Source organism: Nerophis ophidion, linkage group LG04 (assembly GCF_033978795.1).
Source record: "Nerophis ophidion isolate RoL-2023_Sa linkage group LG04, RoL_Noph_v1.0, whole genome shotgun sequence".
Taxonomy (NCBI): domain Eukaryota; kingdom Metazoa; phylum Chordata; class Actinopteri; order Syngnathiformes; family Syngnathidae; genus Nerophis; species Nerophis ophidion.
Genome location: NC_084614.1, coordinates 41,303,259 through 41,323,286, shown reverse-complemented (window position 1 = coordinate 41,323,286; position 20,028 = coordinate 41,303,259). Strand labels below are relative to the sequence as shown.

The 20,028-nt window shown below is 39.9% G+C and overlaps 1 protein-coding gene across 1 annotated transcript; it reads right to left on the bottom strand.

Annotated features, from left to right (window-relative positions):
- Positions 1–1,379: 1,379 nt before the first annotated feature.
- On the bottom strand, positions 1,380–19,743 carry ppp1r14aa (protein phosphatase 1, regulatory (inhibitor) subunit 14Aa). Its single transcript, XM_061898070.1, has 4 exons — positions 19,263–19,743; positions 6,806–6,886; positions 3,275–3,307; positions 1,380–2,060 (listed from the first exon to the last, which is right to left on the bottom strand). The coding sequence occupies exons 1-4, from the start codon at positions 19,602–19,604 to the stop codon at positions 1,896–1,898; spliced, it is 621 nt and encodes a 206-aa protein (XP_061754054.1). The 5' UTR covers positions 19,605–19,743; the 3' UTR covers positions 1,380–1,895.
- Between the last annotated feature and the right edge of the window lie 285 nt (positions 19,744–20,028).

The following is a 20,028-nucleotide window of genomic DNA, read 5'->3' as shown; positions in this document are numbered from 1 at the left end:
GATTCATCACTCCAGAGAACGCGTCTCCACTGCTCTAGAGCATCTTGGTGATGTATGGCTTAGATACATCTGGCCGGCCATGGAAACCCATTCCATGAATCTCTCTGCATACTGTGCGTGGGCTAATTGTAAGGTCACGTGACATTTGGATCTCTGTAGCAACCACGTCAAAAGTGGTAAAGGAATGGCTAAATCAGGCTTGAATTAAGGTTTTAGAATGTCCTGACTTAAACGTGTGGACAATGCTGAAGAAACAAGTCCATGTCGGAAAACCAACAAATTTAGCTGAACTGCACCAATTTTGTCAAGAGGAGTGGTCAAAAATTCAAACAAAAGCTTGTGGATGGCTACCTAAAGAGCCTTATTACAGTAAAACTTGCCAAGGGACATGTAACCAAATATTTACATTGCTGTATGTATACTTTTGTCCCAGCAGATTTGGTCACATCTTCAGTAGACCCATAATAAATTCATAAAACATTATATATATATATATATATATATATATATATATATATATATATATATATATATACCTTCCGCCCGATTGTAGCTGAGATAGGCGCCAGCGCCCCCCCGCGACCCCGAAAGGGAATAAGCGGTAGAAAATGGATGGATGGATGGATATAAATAAAAATAAATACATTTATATACACATACATATACATACTTTAAGCCAGTGGTTCTCAACCTTTTTTCAGTGATGTACCCCCCGTGAACATTTTTTTAATTCAAGTACCCCCTAATCAGAGCAAAGCATTTTGGGTTGAAAAAATGAGATAAAGAAGTAAAATACAGCACTATGTCATCAGTTTCTGATTGTTTAAATTGGATAGCAGTGCAAAAATATTGCTCATTTGTAGTGGTCTTTCTTGAACTATTTTGAAAAAAATATATAAAAATAACTAAAAACTTGTTGAAAAATAAGCAAGTGATTCAATTATAAATAAAGATTTTTACACATAGAGGTAATCATCAATTTAAAGTGCCCTCTTTGGGGATTGTAATATAGATCCATCTGGATTCATGAACTTAATTCTAAACATTTCTTCACAAAAAAAGAAATCTTATCAATATTTATGGAACATGTCCACAAAAAATCTAGCTGTCAACACTGAATATTGCATTGTTGCATTTCTTTTCACAGTTTATGAACTTACATTCATATTTTTTTGAAGTATTATTCAATAAATATATTTAGAAAGGATTTTTGAATTGTTGCTATTTTTAAAGAATCTCACGTACCCCTTGGCATACCTTCAAGTACCCCCAGGGGTATGCATACTCCCATTTGAGAACCACTGCTTTAAGCCTTGGACAAAAGGAGGTCACTGGGGGAAAAAGGTTTTGAAAATATTCATAGGCACGGTACAAAACAATGAAAAATATTATCTTTATTAGCAGTGTTGTTTTGATGACTGTTTAAAAGCAGAAGATCAAAAGTGAAATGCCATTAGACAAGTGAAGTTTAATGCGAGTGTATGATGTTGCTATGTTAAATCCTTCGCCTGACACGCAATAACACTATGACAAGGAGGTATAATGGCTACATTTGCAGTGCAGTGATCAAATCGTGATTCAACCTATGAGAAGTAAAATAGCTGAGTCCATTTTAAGTGCCTGACTATTCAAAGCATTTACATTAGAAAACTATGAATGACAGTTTAAAGTTTTACATTTAGGGCACAGTAACTTCATTCCTCTATCAAACGAAGTGCAGTCAAAATCCTGACACAGACCTTTGAATGTTTGTCTAAATGTTTTTGCATGGGAATTTGCATGCACTTGACTAGCAAAATACATCATTATAATGACTTTTGTAGGTGGATTGTTGATGACATTAGTTACTGTACTTGGTGCTGCCTTAACACACTGTATTTTGAGTGTGGGTCTCGTCAGAGGGTCTGGTTCTGGCCTGGGGCGTGTTGCGAGTTGTTGAAGTGATAAGGCTCATGGCGATGGTGGCTATGACAGATGACCGGATGCTCGATGCCTTCGCTCTGGAGCTCTTCCTGCTTGTGAACTCCCTCGAGCTTCTCCACCAGCTCTCGGATAAAAGTCTGCCGACAAACACCTAAAATCACGCAAAGCAGGCACCTCCACAACATACAATTTGATGGTCTGTGTCATTAAGTGTCAGGGATTACAGTGATACTTTGCTTTTTTGAACACCCCACTTCTTGTATGATTCGGTTTTTAACAAAAAAATCGGCCCAAAAAAACTAGCTTGGTTATTGTGTGGCTAAACAGTGTGCATCATTCCGCTACAAAAAAGAATCTCACACGTTGGTGGCGTTGTTTTTTTTTTTGGGGAGAACAACTACAAAAAATTCCACCATGTGGCCGAAAAAAAGGTACAAGCGCCAGCAAATAGAGAAAGAAGGTGAGAAACAATTGAATTCAAGCAAGAACTTAAGCAAAGTACCACGGTGGAGAGTCTACTAAAACGTAACTGTCCATTTAATAATGTAATTTTGATGTATTTTACAATATGTTTTGTGTGTAAAACTAAAATTATCCTCTATTATATATGAGTTTTGTGTCCATATTTTTGGGTGTTTGGAACATAAGATTTACATTGATTTTAATTTTCTTTTTTGTATGATTTTGTCTTTGGAAACAATTATATACATAATATGTAAAGGTAGAATTTACTTTATAGTAGTGATAAAAAAAAAAAAAATCACTCTAAGGGTTTTGTGAGTCAAGTGACTATTTTTTTTCACTTATTCCTAATAAAAAAAGGATTTATGCACTATAGTAGTCATATGCTCAGACACTTTGTCGCCGTGTTTTATCTACTCATTCATATCTATGGCTCACAGTGTTGTCTCAATATTATTGTGTTTCCTGATTTATTCATCTTAATTAAGATAATTTCCTCTTCTTGGCTGGTCACTCTGCTTTTCCAGTTAGACTTCTGTTTTTCTATTGTTGTTTCGCTACTTCACATTCAAGCTAGCTTTGTGGTTAGGATGGCTTCTCCTCTCCTTCTGCCTGTGTTTTGCTCATTGAATTTCCAAGCGTGTTCCGTATTTTATAACTGTCTGTATTCATTTAACATACTTAAATAATCGATATTTTAGCGTTTGTCCATTGATTCGGAGTCGTGCACGTCTGAAATGCAAGGGTCTAAGAATCCATCATTTTTCCCACTCCTATGAATAAGTGGTCCGTCTTGCCAGTATGCGTTTGCACACTGTGTGTAGTTAAACATGCACACTGTGTGTAGTTAGGCAAAAGTAATACAAATGAAAAGAAAGAAAGATCTTACCTCTGTGTTATTATTACAGGTTTGAAGAAGCTCCTGTGGAAAAAAATAGGACTTTAAAGAATTAAAATAACTCTTACAGTATTGTTTAAGAAACTTATATAAAGTCACTTTGTGCGTTCAATTCAATTAACCAAGGCTTTGTTTAAACACAACATCAATAACAGACAGTTATGTTATGTTTTTATGTCATTTTATGAGCATTCACAATATATCGTACTCGTCCATGTTAAACAGTATAAATACTGAAGAGCTAAATGATTTGAAATGTACGGAAAATAAGGAATTACAGGAACACTGGATGTGTATAATGTTACCCAGAATTTGTTGATGCTTAAATGAGTTGAATGATGTGGGAAAGTTACAATCATTTCAATGTGGACGTTTGAGGTACAAAAGAAAAATTATTTGGAAAACTTAAAATTGTGTTGTTGTTCCTCTTTTCTGACTTATAAATGTTGTTATGACGTGAAAAAGGGGTAAAATTATAAATATTTTTTTTTACATTTAAAATACTTCTTTGTGGTCTATATCAGTGGTCCCCAACAACCGCTCGATTGGTACCGGGCCACAAAATAATTATTTATTAATTGTAATTTTTTTTTATTCTAAAAAAGAAAAAAGAAAAATTTAATTGTTTTTTTTTTTTATTAAATCAACATAAAAAAACACAAGATACACTTACAATTAGTGCACCAACCCAAAAAAAACCTCCCTTTTTCATGACAAAAACCTCCCTTTTTCATGACAAAGAAAAAAAAAAAAAGAAGAAAAAATTAATACCCCCCCCCACTGGGCAAATTATCAAGCGTTGACCAGTCCGCAGCTACAAAAAGGTTGGGGACTACTGGTCTATATAACATGACATGGTGGTGTTGAGGTCAAAATGTTGCATAGTCTTTAGGCTGCTTTCTGACCGTTTGTTCAGAGCACGCCGTTTGGAGCAAGTTTGGAAGAAGGCAAGATAGTTTAATAAATATCTCTGTCATGCCTCTATGATTTGATTTCAAATTTTTGGGACTAATGGGGATCTCAAATACAGAAACATAGGTACTAACAGAAGAGAAAAGTTGGTTTATATATCGTTTTGTATCGTCATGAGGCAATACACTTCCTTAGTCTTCCATGTCACTCGACACCCATTATATTAGGTCTCCCATGGCTTAAACTTCATATTCATAGTATTGATCGGGGTAGAACCACCAGTTGGACCTTTGGACCACTTTTTGCCATGCCAATTGTTTGCATTTTGCTATTTCAACGACGTAATAGGAGATCATTATTCTATCGGAGGTACCTGCCGAATATCATAACCTCAAACAGGTATTAAGTAAAAACCGGGCCCAGTCCCTTCTCCCACATCGTCCTGACAACTGTTCCATTAAACTCCTCCCAGGGGCACCGTTACCTGTGGCAAGACTATAATGTTTCAGGTCCGGAAGAGTCAATATTAATTGACTATATCGCGGCGGGTCTCATTCACCCCTCTTTCATAGCGGTCCTATGTTAACTCTTGTGGTCTAAACTGTGAAGAATAGCTATCCTTTGCCCCTTATAGATTGGACATATGCTTTTTTATCTTCGACAGCTGTTTTTATTTAATTGGATTTACACGATGCTTACCACTTGTTGAAAATTAAGGAAGGGGATGAGTGGAAGACCACTTTTAACATTCCTTTGGAGAATTTTGAATATTAAGTAATGCCTTTAGGCCCCCTGAATGCGCCCGCGGTTTTCCAAAATCTGAATTAACGATGTCCTCAGAGACATGATCAATCAATTCAGTGTTGTGTAACCTGATGCCATTTTTATCTTTTCCGGAAATCTCCAAGAACATGTCCGCCACGTCCGTCTTGTCTTGTCTTGCAGTGGTTTTTGGAGAATCGGCTATATCTCAAAGCTGAGAAGTGCCAATTTCACTTGCCATCAGTGTCGTTTCTGGGGTTCATGGTGGTGAAGAGCCATCTAAAACTTGATCATGCCGGTCTTCTCTATCCAATATCTATTCAGTCACGACCAGGGTTCCTCATTGCATTGGAGTTAATTTCAGTTTCCCTGGGCAATTCCGTCATACTCAATGTGGTCAACCGATTTTCAAGAATGGCACACTTCATTCCCTTGTCTAAAATACCTATATCCCTAAAGACTGTTCAACCACTGGTCAACCTCTGGACCTGGCCTTGGACAGGAAACCCAAATTCGCATCATAAGTATGGAAGGCTTTTTTGCAAGGCATTTGGGGCCACCCAGAGCATTTCATTAGGATATCATCCCCACACCAATGGACCGACGGAGCGAGCTAACCATGACCTGGAGGCTGCCCTGCGCTGTGTATGCCACAGACACGTTTCCTCCTGGTCCTCCCACCTCCCTTGTGGGGAGTATGCTCACAATTGCCTTACCTCCTCGGCCACAAGCATTTCCCTTTTTAAAGTCGCATACGGTTACCAGCGGCCTCTTTTTCCTTTCAAGACACCAGGATCATCAGCCCTGCGGCGGTCGAACTCCAGCTTCCTCTAACCATCAAGTGACATCTGTTGGTTCACGTCTCAAACCTCAAACCGGTTCAAACCAGTCCGCTGTGCCCTCCAACGCCTCATTGAATACGTATCTACTTCTAATAAGTATCTACTTCCTCCCCACACCTTTTGTGTGCGATTTCCATTTCTCCACACCTTTTGTGTGCATCCTTGGTGTTTTTTTTCTTACTCCTTTTTGAATATGCTTTTCATTAATATTCTTTTTTGCTCCGTCTCTGCATTAGGGTCCTACTTCCGCGAAGATCGATCATGACATATCCTAGATTTGAATGAATGGAATATTTCTGGTGCAACTATTTATTTACCACATGGTGGCTAGTGTAGAGAAAAAAATACATAAGGATTAATAGAAGAAAGTAATGTGAGAAGGAACCATGGAAATCAAAATCATGATAACAGGCATCAGTCAAATGAGCTCAGTGTGAACCTGGAAAAAGGGAGCTTATCTACCACTCTTGGTATTTTCGAGCAAATGCCAATCAGGCTGCACTTTGTTGATTTGTGATCATGTCCCCAACTTGTGGACAGCATAACGCTTTAATGCTGTCTGTTTCTGACAGTTTAAGCATTAACATGCACACCAGTAAACTGCTCGAGGCCATTTTGTGCGGCTCCTGGCAGGGATACTCCTGTTCATTTTGCACAAAGTAGTAGAAAGCTGTCCTATTAAATGTGGTGTTACTGAGAATGTATGAACTTTTGTGTAAATACAGAGTCGTCTTGTTTCCAATGACCTCAACATGTTCATCTTGGAAATGTTTAAGAAAGGTTTTACAACTGTGGATGTAGTTTAGTGTCAAAAACGTGGGTAACAAAGCTAATATAACTTTGGTGTAGAATAACGTGAATGCTCTTCAGTGTTTACACAATAAAACAATAAAAGTAGCTCTGGAACTGCTTTCCATGGTCCCAAGTAGCTTTCAAAATGCAAATGTTTGGAGAAGTCTGCTTAATGAACTACTTGAAAGTACTGCATTGTGCATTTCACTGTTACCTGCAACTTGTTCGTGCGTTGCATATCATCTGGTAGGTCAATTAAATCGTCAATATTCACCTCTTCTGGTATATCTCCTTCCTGAAATCAAAACACAAAAGCTCCTCCATCTTCATCATACAAAGTAAGTGGCTGTTTACTAACACCTAAGGAGCAATAAACACCCCACCCGCACATACAATCAGTCTGAAGCATGGTCAATAGCATCTTCCCATTGTATCAGCCTGCCTATCCATTGGAGGAATGTTTAAAATTCATACGCCGCAATATTTTGTCAACAAAAAGTTTGTTGAAGCTATTGGATTGTATTGTTGAACAATATTGGATGTTTGGGACCGCTGTCAGTTGGGACAAAAGACACATGGACGAGCACAAGATTCACATGAACGCCATTCAATCAATCAATCAATCAATGTTTACTTATATAGCCCTAAATCACTAGTGTCTCAAAGGGCTGCACAAACCACTACGACATCCTCGGGCAATTCATTCACAAGTTGCTGCTACGATACATTTTCAGAGTCATCTTTGTCGCAAAGGTGTTTTGTATTTGTCAAATATTCCCTGGTTACCATTTTGGTTTTTTTGGAAGTTTGTTGAAGCTTTTACTTTCGTGTGTCAAGCAGATGAAGCATTGCTTGGGAGTGCTGCTGTTATGGTTTTAAGAAGCTCAGTTGTAATTAGATCAACTACCGTATTTTTCGGATTATAAGTCGCTCCGGAGTATACGTCGCACCGGCCGAAAATGCATAATAAAGAAGGAAAAAAACATATATGTCACACTGGAGTATAAGTCGCATTTTTGGGGGAAATTTATTTGATAAAATCCAACACCGAGAATAGACATTTGAAAGGCAATTTAAAATAAATAAATTTAAAATAAATAAAAAATAGTGAACAACAGGCTGAATCAGTGTACGTTATATGACGCATAAATAACCAACTGAGAACGTGCCTGATATGTTAACGTAACAGATTATGGTAAGATTCATTCAAATAACTATAACATGTAGAACATGCTATAAGTTTACCAAACAATCTGTCACTCCTAATAGATAAATCCGATGAAATCTTCCTCGATGTCGCTTCTAAACAACTCTGCCAACTCCAAAGGTATGCGCCGCTTCCACTTGTCGTTTTCTGCTGCATATTTCACTACGTCTACCTTGTAATCTGCAGTACATGATAATCTTTTCGGTGCCATTTTTGTTCAGCCATTCTCAGTTTTTATAAGTCACCGCCAACGATGAAATTAATCAATTTATTAGCTACGGCAGTAGCATATAGCAGTTAGCATTCCATGACCCACAATGCACTTCTGCTATGACCCTCCCCCGACGAATTCTTATTGGTCGACGTGTGTGTGACGATTGCTGACATTTTCTTTGTCTCTTCCGCGAATGAGATAAAGAAATATTATTTGATATTTTACGGTAATGTGTTTAATAATTTTACACATAAGTCGCTCCTGAGTATATGTAGCACCCCCGGCCAAACTATTAAAAAAACTGCGACTTATTGTCCGAAAAATACGGTACTTCCAATACTTCATCAGACAGCATTAAAGCTGAGGCTGAAGCAGCTGCTGTTCTGGTTTAGCAAAAGCGACTAAAGGATAGTCATGCTCTAGATTAGCAATAACAGATTCTGAAGAGAAAGAAGGAAGAAATGGACATGGACATAAAGTTGGATGCATCTATGGCAAAGGTGAATGTGTTAAAAGCTGCAGATAGATCCTGTTTGTCTCAAATTTCTGCTCAATCTGATGGCATAAATTCACAATATGATAAAGAAAATCCCTTATTAGATGCTAATTCCCAGCTTTCTGTTCCTGTGCACACAAGACATACATCTTCGAGAGATGGTGTTAGGCTTGAAGTAGTAAAGGAACCTTGTGCACCAGCATCACAACCTTTTCAGCTTGCATCACAATATGAGTTATTACAGTGCTTTGAACCAACTACACATATTACTTGTGATAGCTCTGATCCATTACTTACGGTTTTCGAAAAGCAAAATTAAATCCCATCTTTATTGGTGAAACAACAATCACTTTTACTTTTACCTAAACAAGAGCTGCAGATTTTTGATGGAAATCCGTTGCATAATCAGACATTTATACAAGCTTTTGAACATAATATTGAAAAAAGAACACAAAACACTTAAGACTGTTTATACTATCTTGAACAACATACCAAAGGGCAACAGGGAGATCTCATTAGAAGCGCTCAACACATGCCAAATCATTTTGTATACAATAAAGCAAAATCATTACTCAGACAGCATTTTGGAGACAGATTCAAAATATCATCAGCTTACATGGAGAAAGTACACACATGGCCAGTGATTAGGTCAGAGGACCACAAGGCTTTGCAAGCATATAGTTTTTTTTATTAAGAGTGTTGCAATACTATGGAGGATTCACTTTGTGACCTAAATGTTCCTGTAAAAATTCAAACCGTTGTAATGAAACTACCATTTAAACTTAGAAATGGATAGAGAAGTGTTGCTTGTGCCCTGCAGGAGAAATTTAAGAGAATAGTAACGTTTAAAGACAATTCAGAGTTTGTGGAGAAGGAAGTGAAGATTACCAGTGACCCTGTGTACAGAGGTATACAGGATTCCTTTGTGACAAAAGGGAAAACTAAAATCCTACCTATGATGAAAAGTCTAAAGCAGTGGTTCTTAAACTTGTTGGAGGTACCGAACAGCACAAGTTTCATATGTGCATGCACCGAACCCTTATTTAGTGAACAATAAAATGTTGTTGTTTTTTTCAAATTCAAGACAAAGTTGCATGTTTTTTGTAACATTTTAGTATGGGGAACATAGTCTGAGTAAAAAAGACTTAATTTAGAGTTATTTGGACACTAGGGGAACATGTTCTAAGTAATAAACACTTAATTTAGAGTTATTTGGTTAGGGTTAGGGTCAGGGTTCTAATAAGGCCACACCGAATAAGGCATTAATTAGTACTTAATGAGTAGTTAAGATCCAATATGTTACTAATTTGCATGCTATTAAGCAACTAATTAATGGTGGATATGTTCCCTATACTAAAGAGTTACCATGTTTTTTTACTGGTGCACAAAATGAACCGTGCATGAACATCACCTTGTTCAAACAACAAAACTAAGACAGTGCATAAACTCACAACAAATTACACACCTGCAAATCAATCAGCGGTTGCCGTATCTGTAATATGCCAAGAGGATGAAGTTTGTATTTACACGAAGAGTCGGGTGTGTTTTTACCTTGGCCGAACCCCTGAGGTCGACTCACCGAACCCCTAGGGTTCGATCGAACCCTGGTTAAGAACCCCTGGTCTAAAGTCCAGAGCCAATCGTTTTGCCACTGCAGTTTTACCTGTGAAGAAAATCGTTCAGCCTGGCTCTACCTACATGGGATAAAAACTTGCCTCTTTTGTGGAGCTCGACTTTCTTTACATCATACAAAGTAAGTACTATCACCTATGGAGCAATAAACATGCCACTAGCACATACTAATAGTCTAAAGCGTCAATGTCATCCACCCCCTGTATCAGCTTGCCCCAGCATTGGAGGTACTTTTAAAATTAATACGCCGCAATAATAATATTCATAGATTAATAAATGATTGATTTATTATCAAATCGTAGCCCTTGAATCACAATCGAATCCTGAGGTCCTCAATGATTCCTATCTCGAAGCATAAATCCTTCTTCTGGTCTCTAACAAACTAAAAATAAATTAACAGATGCACGGGGCGGTATAGCCTGGTTGGTAGAGTGGCCGTGCCAGCAACTTGAGGGTTGCAAGTTCGATCCCCGCTTCTGCCATCCTAGTCACTGTTGCTGTGTCATTGGGCAAGACACTTTACCCACCTGCTCCCAGTGCCACCCACACAGGTTTGAATATGTAACTTAAACATTGGGTTTCACAATGTAAAGTGCTTTGACTCACTAGAGTAAAGAGCTATATAAATATAATTCACTTCACTTCACATTTTGTTAGTTGTTGTGGTACAATCCAGGTTGATGCTGCTATGCTTTTATTTTTAAGTGTACTTTGAACTGAACAGGAAGTCACAATTTTCCCCACCTATTATTTTACATATATTATTAAATATAAGTTGTTGTTTTTTGTAAAAATAAGATGTTGATTTGGCGTCAAGGTGATGCTGCAAGATGTTCTACTTCAGGAAGATTGGGAAAACCTTGAACAAAAAAGCTGAATACCAAGTGTTGTTTTGGCGTGACAGTGCCTCTGCAGCCTGCTCTCTTTCAACAATTGTCTATTGTAGCTTTTTATCAGCTGAGTGTGTGTGTGGGGAGGGGTCTCATCCACAATACCACATTGTGTGTGCCTCCTCTGACAGGACTACCTCTTCAACTACTTTTATATGTTTATTCTGCTTTTTCCTTAAGCTTTGGATGCAAGCCACAAGCCCAATTTGAAGACTTTGGGTGCAAATGAAAAGGTTGTATCCTCTCATGTCCCCTCACACGTGATCCGAAGGGTGCAGATAAACCAGATGCACACTGTTTATCTCCTACAATGCTCCCTTCCTCTTGCTTGTTTTCTCATCATTTAAGCCTCTCTAGTTTCAGACTGGCCATGTAAGGAAACATGTTCCAAGACGGATACAGATCTCAGGATGCTTGACCTTGTAAGGAGATGCAGCGCAGCTCATCCCTGTTTACTCTTATGACATTTCATTTATTATTGCAGTTGTAAGCACTGTCTAGCATAAGCGGATCAATTCTAATATCAATAGTAAAGATATTCAGGGTAGTATTAAAGTTGGATCGATACTAGGGTCATAAGATTTACAATGTCTTTTTTCACAAATGTGTGTGTTTTTATTGTATTGTATACATTTTTACATTATTAAATGTAGAGTGTTACCACAACGTTCAAGTGTTTTTTTAATATATGAGCTGTCTCTCAGCTAACTGTTATGCTTTTAGTTGACAGAAAAAATTGGATTACGCGCCTCCTCGCTGCTAGTTGGCATAGCGAATACCACAGGGGACCCCGTGAGATCTGCCTAAAACATACGGTCTTACTTTCAAGCATTATAGCAAGAGATCAACATAATTTGCTTTCCAACCATGGGAAGGAAGGAAGTGACTAGGAATGACAGTGCTGAGATGAAGAAGTGGATGATACTCATTGAATTAAATAAAGGAATCATCAAAATCATAACAGTGTGTGTACCTAACTTACTTAAGGCAGTTTGAGCATATCACTGCTCGTCTGCACCATACTGAAACAGATTGAGTCGATAACGCCAGCCAAGAACGTTAAAATAATATCCAAACAGCTGACATTTAACCATAAAAATACAGCCAGGCTGCTGATGGCATGCTGGACGGAGATGCTTTGAAAGTCAGCTCTCTAAGGTAAATGCTGTACATTATTTTAACATTACATTTAGAGGCATGTTACATGTTAAAATTGTGCTCCGATTAAATTTATTTTCATTAATTTCAATGGATGTTTATTTGAGATTGTTTTGTGTATTGAGCGGCATCATTGAACCAATTAAGCTGAGGTACTACTGCATTTGGTGACAAAGTTAAAGCGTTTGAATGAGAGCCATAGTAGTATATTACTCTCTTTATTTTTTTATTCTTTACTTTTTTTTTGGCTCAATCATTTTTATCAATAGATCAATCAAACGTTATTTATATAGCACTTTTAATACACAGGCAAGTAGCAAGACAAAGTGATTTAGCCCCAACAAATAAGAAGAGAAGAAAACACACACTGACAGCACTACTGACAATAACAAAACATAGCATTATGTAATAAAAATAATTAATAGTATTATTTTGTGAATATTGATACTGTCTTGCTAATGTTGTAATTAGATATAGTTTTATTCATCACACATATGGCCTTTTTTCTTTTCTGATGATCAACAAATTAAAAACAAAATTATTCAATAACCCTAAAAAAAAAAAATCTGTATTAGTGTCAGCGATACTGACTCTTTACATACAATACTTGGTATCTGATCAATGTCGAAATGCTTTGTTTTGCAGTGGAACCTCTGTTTTTGTTTGCCCTATTTTTCATAAGATTTAGTTTTTAATGAAAAATGCCACATGTTGGAGAGTCAGTCTCAGTGCTTTTTTCTTAGTACTACTGCAAAATAACCTACTAGGGACCAAATATGTCATTAAACTGCCTATAATCATGCTCGCGCATAGCCAATACGCACTAAAAACACAAAAATAAATAAAGTGATATAATAAAATAGCAATAAAAGTACAAACCCCATCTCCATATGAGTTGGGAAATTGTGTTAGATGTAAATAAAAACAGAATACAATGATTTGCAAATCATTTTCAACCCATAATCAATTGAATGCACTACAAAGACAAGATATTTGATGTTCAAACTCAAACTTTCTTTTTTTTTTTTTGCAAATAATAATTAACTTACAATTTCATGGCTGCAACACATGCCAAAGTAGTTTTGAAAATGGAGTTTTCAGAGAAAAAAAAATACATTTTATTTTTGGCCAAAATCGTGCAGCCCCACTTCAGACTGGGAATACATTCAACACGAAACGGGAAACCCACATAACAAAATAAGAGCACTGAACTTGAAATAAATGAAAACTATGTCATGCAAAGTAGCAAGTGGAAGCAGTTTGTTAAAGAAGGTGAGAAAGGCTATTGAATTTGAAAAAAATCTGGTTGTAAAGTACAAAGGCGCCGTCCACACGTTCCCCTCATCCTGCTCATCGTTGTCTTCGTCAACAAGGGTCTCCAATAAAGATAAAAGTTATGTTCAATACTAACTCAATTATTAAATTCTTCTATATAAGGAATCTTAAACTCAATACACCTCCAGACCACTGGAGGTAGAGTCCGGTTGAGGCTGGGTCGTAGAAGCTGGCCCTGAAGTATTCACTTTGAAGTCCCACAGTGTATAGACATTAGGGTTTTACGGTATACCAGTATTAGTATAGTACCGCGATACTAATGAATCATATTCAGTACTACACAGCCTCTAAAAAGTACCCCCATAATTTATTTTTTACCACTTGTCCTCAATAATTTTGACAAAATAATAGAATGGAAAATGACACAGTATGTTACTGCATATGTCAGCAGCTAAATTAGGAGCCTCTGTTTGCTTAATTACTACAAAAAGACAAGTTTCTTGTATGTTCACGATTTTATTTAAGGACAAACTTGCAATAAGAAACATATGAATAATGAACCGTAAGATTTCGGGTTAAAATAAAGCCAATAATGCTACTATTTTTATGGTCCCCTTTATTTAGAAAAGTACTGAAAAGTACGGAAATAATTTTGGTACCGGTACCAAAATATTGTGATCGGGACAACACTAATAGACATACATAATTACTTGTTACCTGCTTGTCAGCCTGTGGGACTAAAAATAAATACAGTGTCAGCCAAAGGGGATAAGCTTTCGTGAACCGCAATAAAATGCATTAATCAGCATTGAGCTTTATCACCAAAATCGGCCGATACTGATCAGTGGCCGATCAATTGGCGCATCCCTAATCCAAAAGGTTGTTTTTCTTTTTAAAAGGCATGTTACAGGTTAAAAATGTGTTTTATTTGAGTGGCCGAGCAATTTCAGTTAATATCAATGGGAGACATTGATTTGATATACAGTACAAGTGTTTTGAGTTAAGAGCTCCATCACATAACCCATTAAGCTCGTAAATTCAAGTCCCACAGTATATAATGATATCCATATCAACAATACTATTCCTGTATTTACGTGGTATCAGATCCAGACCAGATTTTGAAGTATTGCCCACCAATAATTGACTTGGTATACTCAGTGTTGTTTTATAATGTATTGTTAAATGTGAGGATTAAAGGACGAAACTGCCGTTTTGAGAGTTATGTAAGGCAGTGTTTTATTTTTTTCATTGAAAAAATTCTGAGGCACACCACCTGAAGAAAACATAAAAAAATTAAACTCAGTAGCCGACGTGGACAATAAAAAGGTGTTCTCGCAATTGTTGGATATGATTTCAAACCATAACCAATGATGCATCAACATAGCTTGTCTCAAAATAGGGGTGCTGTCACGACCTGTCACGTCACACCGTGACTTATTTTGTTTTTTGGATGATTTCCTGTGTGTAGTGGTTTAGTTATTGTCTTGCGCTCAGATTTTGGTGGCTTTTCGTATTTTTTTGGTATTTTCCTGTAGCAGTTTCATGTCTTCCTTGAACGCTAACCCCCGCACCGGCTTTGTCTTTCTTTGCTATCCCTCTTAGTGGTAAAATTGTTGATTGTCATGTCATGGACGGATGTACTTTGTGGATACCGTCTGCTCCACACGCTTTAAGTCTTTGCTGTCGTCAAGCATTTAGTTTTTGTTTACTTGGCAGCCAGTTCAATTTTAGATTTGTTTTGCAGAGCCTTCCCTAAGCTGTAATGCCTTTTCTTAGCGAAACTCGCCTTTTGTTTATTTTTGATTTAAAGGTTGACCGGCAACACTAAATTGGCCCTAGTGTGTGAATGTGAGTCTATCTGTGTTGGCCCTGCGATGAGGTGGCGATTTGTCCAGGGTGTACACCGCCTTCCGCCCGATTGTAGCTGAGATAGGCACCAGCGTCCCCCGCTACCCCAAAGGGAAAAAGCGGTAGAAAAAGGATGGATCGATGTTACATACCTTTTTACCTAGAAGCTGCCTCCCACATATTGCGATCACGACAAACCATGTTCCCGACATCTACAAAGTAATTAGCTACCTGCTGCCACCTACTGATATGGAAGAGTATTACACGGTTACTCTTTTGATAGATTGATTGCAACTTTTATTAGTAGATTGCACAGTACAGTACATATTCCGTACAATTGACCACTAAATGGTAACACCCGAATAAGTTTTTCAACTTGTTTAAAGGCCTACTGAAACCCACTACTACCCACCACGCAGTCTGATAGTTTATATATCAATGATGAAATATTAACACTGCAACACATGTCAATACGGCCTTTTTAGTTTATCCATCTCCATCCATCTTCTTCCGCTTATCCGAGGTCGGGTCGCGGGGGCAACAGCCTAAGCAGGGAAACCCAGACTTCCCTTTCCCCAGCCACTTTGTGTAGCTCTTCCCGGGGGATCCCGAGGCGTTCCCAGGCCAGCCGAGAGACATAGTCTTCCCAACGTCTCCTGGGTCTTCCCCGTGGCCTCCTACCGGTTGGACGTGCCCTAAACACCTCCCTAGGGAGGCGTTCGGGTGGCATCCTGACCAGATGCCCGAACCACCTCATCTGGCTCCTCTCGATGTGAAGGAGCAGCGGCTTTACTTTGAGTTCCTCCCGGATGGCAGAGCTTCTCACCCTATCTCTAAGGAGAGCCCCGCCACACGGCGGAGGAAACTCCTTTCGGCCGCTTGTACCCGTGATCTTATCCTTTCGGTCATGACCCAAAGCTCATGACCATTGGTGAGGATGGGAACGTAGATCGACCGGTAAATTGAGAGCTTTGCCTTCCGGCTCAGCTCCTTCTTCACCACAACGGATCGGTACAACGTCCGCATTACTGAATACGCCGCACCAATCCGCCTGTCGATCTCACGATCCACTCTTGCCCCACTCGTGAACAAGACTCCTAGGTACTTGAACTCCTCCACTTGGGGCAGGGGCTCCTCCCCAACCCGGAGATGGCACTCCACCCTTTTCCGGGCGAGAACCATGGACTCGGACTTGGAGGTGCTGATTCTCATTCCGGTCGCTTCACACTCGGCTGCAAACCGATCCAGTGAGAGCTGAAGATCCCGGTCGGATGAAGCCATCAGGACCACATCATCTGCAAAAAGCAGAGACCTAATCCTGCGGTCACCAAACCGGAACCCCTCAACGCCTTGACTGCGCCTAGAAATTCTGTCCATAAAAGTTATGAACAGAATCGGGGACAAAGGACAGCCTTGGCGTAGTCCAACCCTCACTGGAAATGTGTTCGACATACTGCCGGCAATGCGGACCAAGCTCTGGCACTGATCGTACAGGGAGCGGACCGCCACAATAACACAGTCCGATACCCCATACTCTCTGAGCACTCCCCACAGGACTTCCCGAGGGACACGGTCGAATGCCTTCTCCAAGTCCACAAAGCACATGTAGACTGGTTGGGCAAACTCCCATGCACCCTCAAGAACCCTGCCGAGAGTATAGAGCTGGTCCACAGTTCCACGACCAGGACGAAAACCACACTGTTCCTCCTGAATCCGAGGTTCGACTATCCGGCGTAGCCTCCTCTCCAGTACACCTGAATAAACCTTACCGGGAAGGCTGAGGAGTGTGATCCCACGATAGTTGGAACACACCCTCCGGTCCCCCTTCTTAAAGAGAGGAACCACCACCCCGGTCTGCCAATCCAGAGGTACCGCCCCCGATGTCCACGAGATGCTGCAGAGTCTTGTCAACCAAGACAGCCCCACAGCATCCAGAGCCTTAAGGAACTCCGGGCGGATCTCGTCCACCCCCGGGGCCTTGCCACCGAGGAGCTTTTTAACTACCTCAGCGACCTCAGCCCCAGAAATAGGAGAGTCCACCACAGATTCCCCAGGCACTGATTCCTCATAGGAAGACGTGTTGGTGGGATTGAGGAGGTCTTTGAAGTATTCCTTCCACCTATCCACAACATCCGCAGTTGAGGTCAGCAGAACACCATCCGCACCATACACGGTGTTGATAGTGCACTGCTTCCCCTTCCTGGGGCGGCGGACGGTGGTCCAGAATCGCTTCGAAGCCGTCCGGAAGTCGTTTTCCATGGCTTCCCCGAACTCCTCCCATGTCCGAGTTTTTGCCTCAGCGACCGCTGAAGCCGCACACCGCTTGGCCTGTCGGTACCTGTCCAGTGCCTCCGGAGTCCTATGAGCCAAAAGGACCAGATAGGACTCCTTCTTCAGCTTGACGGCATCCCTCACCGCTGGTGTCCACCAAGGGGTTTTAGGATTGCCGCCCCGACAGGCACCAACTACCTTGCGGCCACAGCTCCGATCACCCGCTTCGACAATAGAGGTGCGGAACATGGTCCACTCGGACTCAATGTCCAGCACCTCCCTCGTGACATGTTCGAAGTTCTTCCGGAGGTGGGAATTGAAACTTTCTCTGACAGGAGACTCTGCCAGACGTTCCCAGCAGACCCTCACAATGCGTTTGGGCCTGCCTTTTTAGTTTACTAAATTGCAATTTTAAATTTCCCGCGAGTTTCTTGTTGAAAACGTCACGGAATGATGACGCGTACGTCAGAAAATATTAGCTCAGCACCAGTTACGGCCAAAAGTAGTGTGATTTAACCGCATAACTACACAGTATTTTGGACATCTGTGTTGCTGAATCTTTTGCAATTTGTTCATTTAGTAATGGAGACTAAAAATCAATGTTGGTGGAAGGCGGTGGATTGCAGCTGTCTTTAGCACCGAGACACAGCCGATGTTTCTTTGTTTGTTGTGAAGCGGAGCGGTCAAGCGAACATGTTTTTTCTACGTCAAACAGCATGTTTTTGGATGGGGAAATTGTGATATATATTTTACCGGAGAAATCATTGGATTATTCGTCATCCTGCAACAGCGGCAGCTGTGAGCTTGGCTCCTCGACTTCTCTCTGAGACACTTCGTGTTCACCGCAGCCATCCGACCTCGAGGTATGTCTTTACAATCTTTTACAATCTTTAAAATCTCACTAAAACACTATTAAAACAATAAGTAGATAAGGTATCTTCCAGAATTATCCTAGTAAATGTGTCTAATTACATCTGAAACGCTCACTTTGCCGCCGCCGGGAGCAGTCGCTTCTTTTTTCTAGTCCTTCACTTTCAATATCCTAATTCACGAATCTTTCATCCTCGCTCGAATTAATGGGGAAATTGTCGCTTTCTCGGTCCGAATTGCTCTTACTGCTGGTGGCTCCCATTATAAACAATGTGAATATGTGTGGAGCCCTGTAACTCGTGACGTCACTCGCACATACTTTCGGTAAAGGCAGGGCTTTTCTATTAGCGTCCAAAAGTTGCAAACTTTATCGTTGATGTTCTCTACTAAATCCTTTCAGCAAAAATATGGCAACATCGCGAAATGATCAAGTATGCCACATAGGATGGACCTGCTATTCCCGTTTGAATAAGAAAATCTAATTTCAGTAGGCATTTATGTCAGGGTGCACATTAATCAATTCGTGGTAAATTCTCTGCCAAACTCCAGACAGCGCAGACACTCAACAACGGCACATTGTTTACGGATTATAATTACTGGTTGGCAAAAAATATGTTTAACCCAATTAGTTGAAATTACATAATCTACCACGGCACACCAGACTTTATCTTGCGGCATAGTAGTGGTTGACAATCACTCATGTAGGGTGTGGTTTTAGTAAAAAGCATATGTTCTTGTTCCGTTATTTAATGAAGCTATAAATGAAGCATTTGTATTGTTATTTGCAGATATTGTCGTATTTGGACTGACCTGACCAGTGTAGAGCACATCCAGGCTCTCATCGATCCACTTCTCGACGTCGAGCCGCTTCTGCAACTCTTTCCGGTTGTACTTGACCGTGACCCGGCCATGTCTCTTGGGTACATGGCCGGCCTGCTCCTGAAATCCTTCATCTGTTCGGTGCACGTCGTCATTTTCTTCAAGTGTTGTCCGTGTCGCGTCTGCTGCCATGACTGCTCTGGACTGGGCTGACTGACTTTTTTTTTTTTTTTTTTTTACCAGCACAAGTGGATACGGGGAGGCGACAGATCGACTGGAGTCTCTTTCCGTCTCATAGAGTAAACATGGAAGACCTCTCATATATGTAAGCATGTATAGAAGCCATTATCCTAACCTGTCTTTGTTTAACGTTGTACTATCGAAAACCATCTAAAAAGCCCACACATGCTTGCGTCCACTTCAGTGTCGGTCTGCCAGATATATGCGTGGCCGTGGCGCGAATTCAGGTGATATATTGTTCTCTTGTGTGTGCCTCCCCACATTTCATTGGCTGTTGACGCTGTCAATCAAACTGCATCAAATTAAAAAAATAAAACGCAGTATTTGTTTTTATTATGAGAAAACTATGTTTAAAGCAAAGTGAGGCTTTTGTTTTGAAATTCTACAATCAGGATTTGACAGGGGACACTGCCACAGAGTTCACATATATTGTGTTTGTAGTGACGCAGGTTAAGAACTGCTTGGGTTTTACTGACGGCATGTCCCAAAGGGACAAGCGGTAGTAAATGGATGGCTG

Excerpts from the sequence above, each read along its gene's own strand:
- ppp1r14aa (XM_061898070.1), bottom strand. The coding sequence starts at position 19,604 with ATGCTTACATATATGAGAGGTCTTCCATGTTTACTCTATGAGACGGAA. Across the intron at positions 6,887-19,262 it reads ATGTGCTCTACACTGGTCAG|GAAGGAGATATACCAGAAGA; the intron begins GTCAGTCCAAAT and ends TTTTGATTTCAG. Across the intron at positions 2,061-3,274 it reads CCTGTAATAATAACACAGAG|ACTTTTATCCGAGAGCTGGT; the intron begins GTAAGATCTTTC and ends GTTTGTCGGCAG.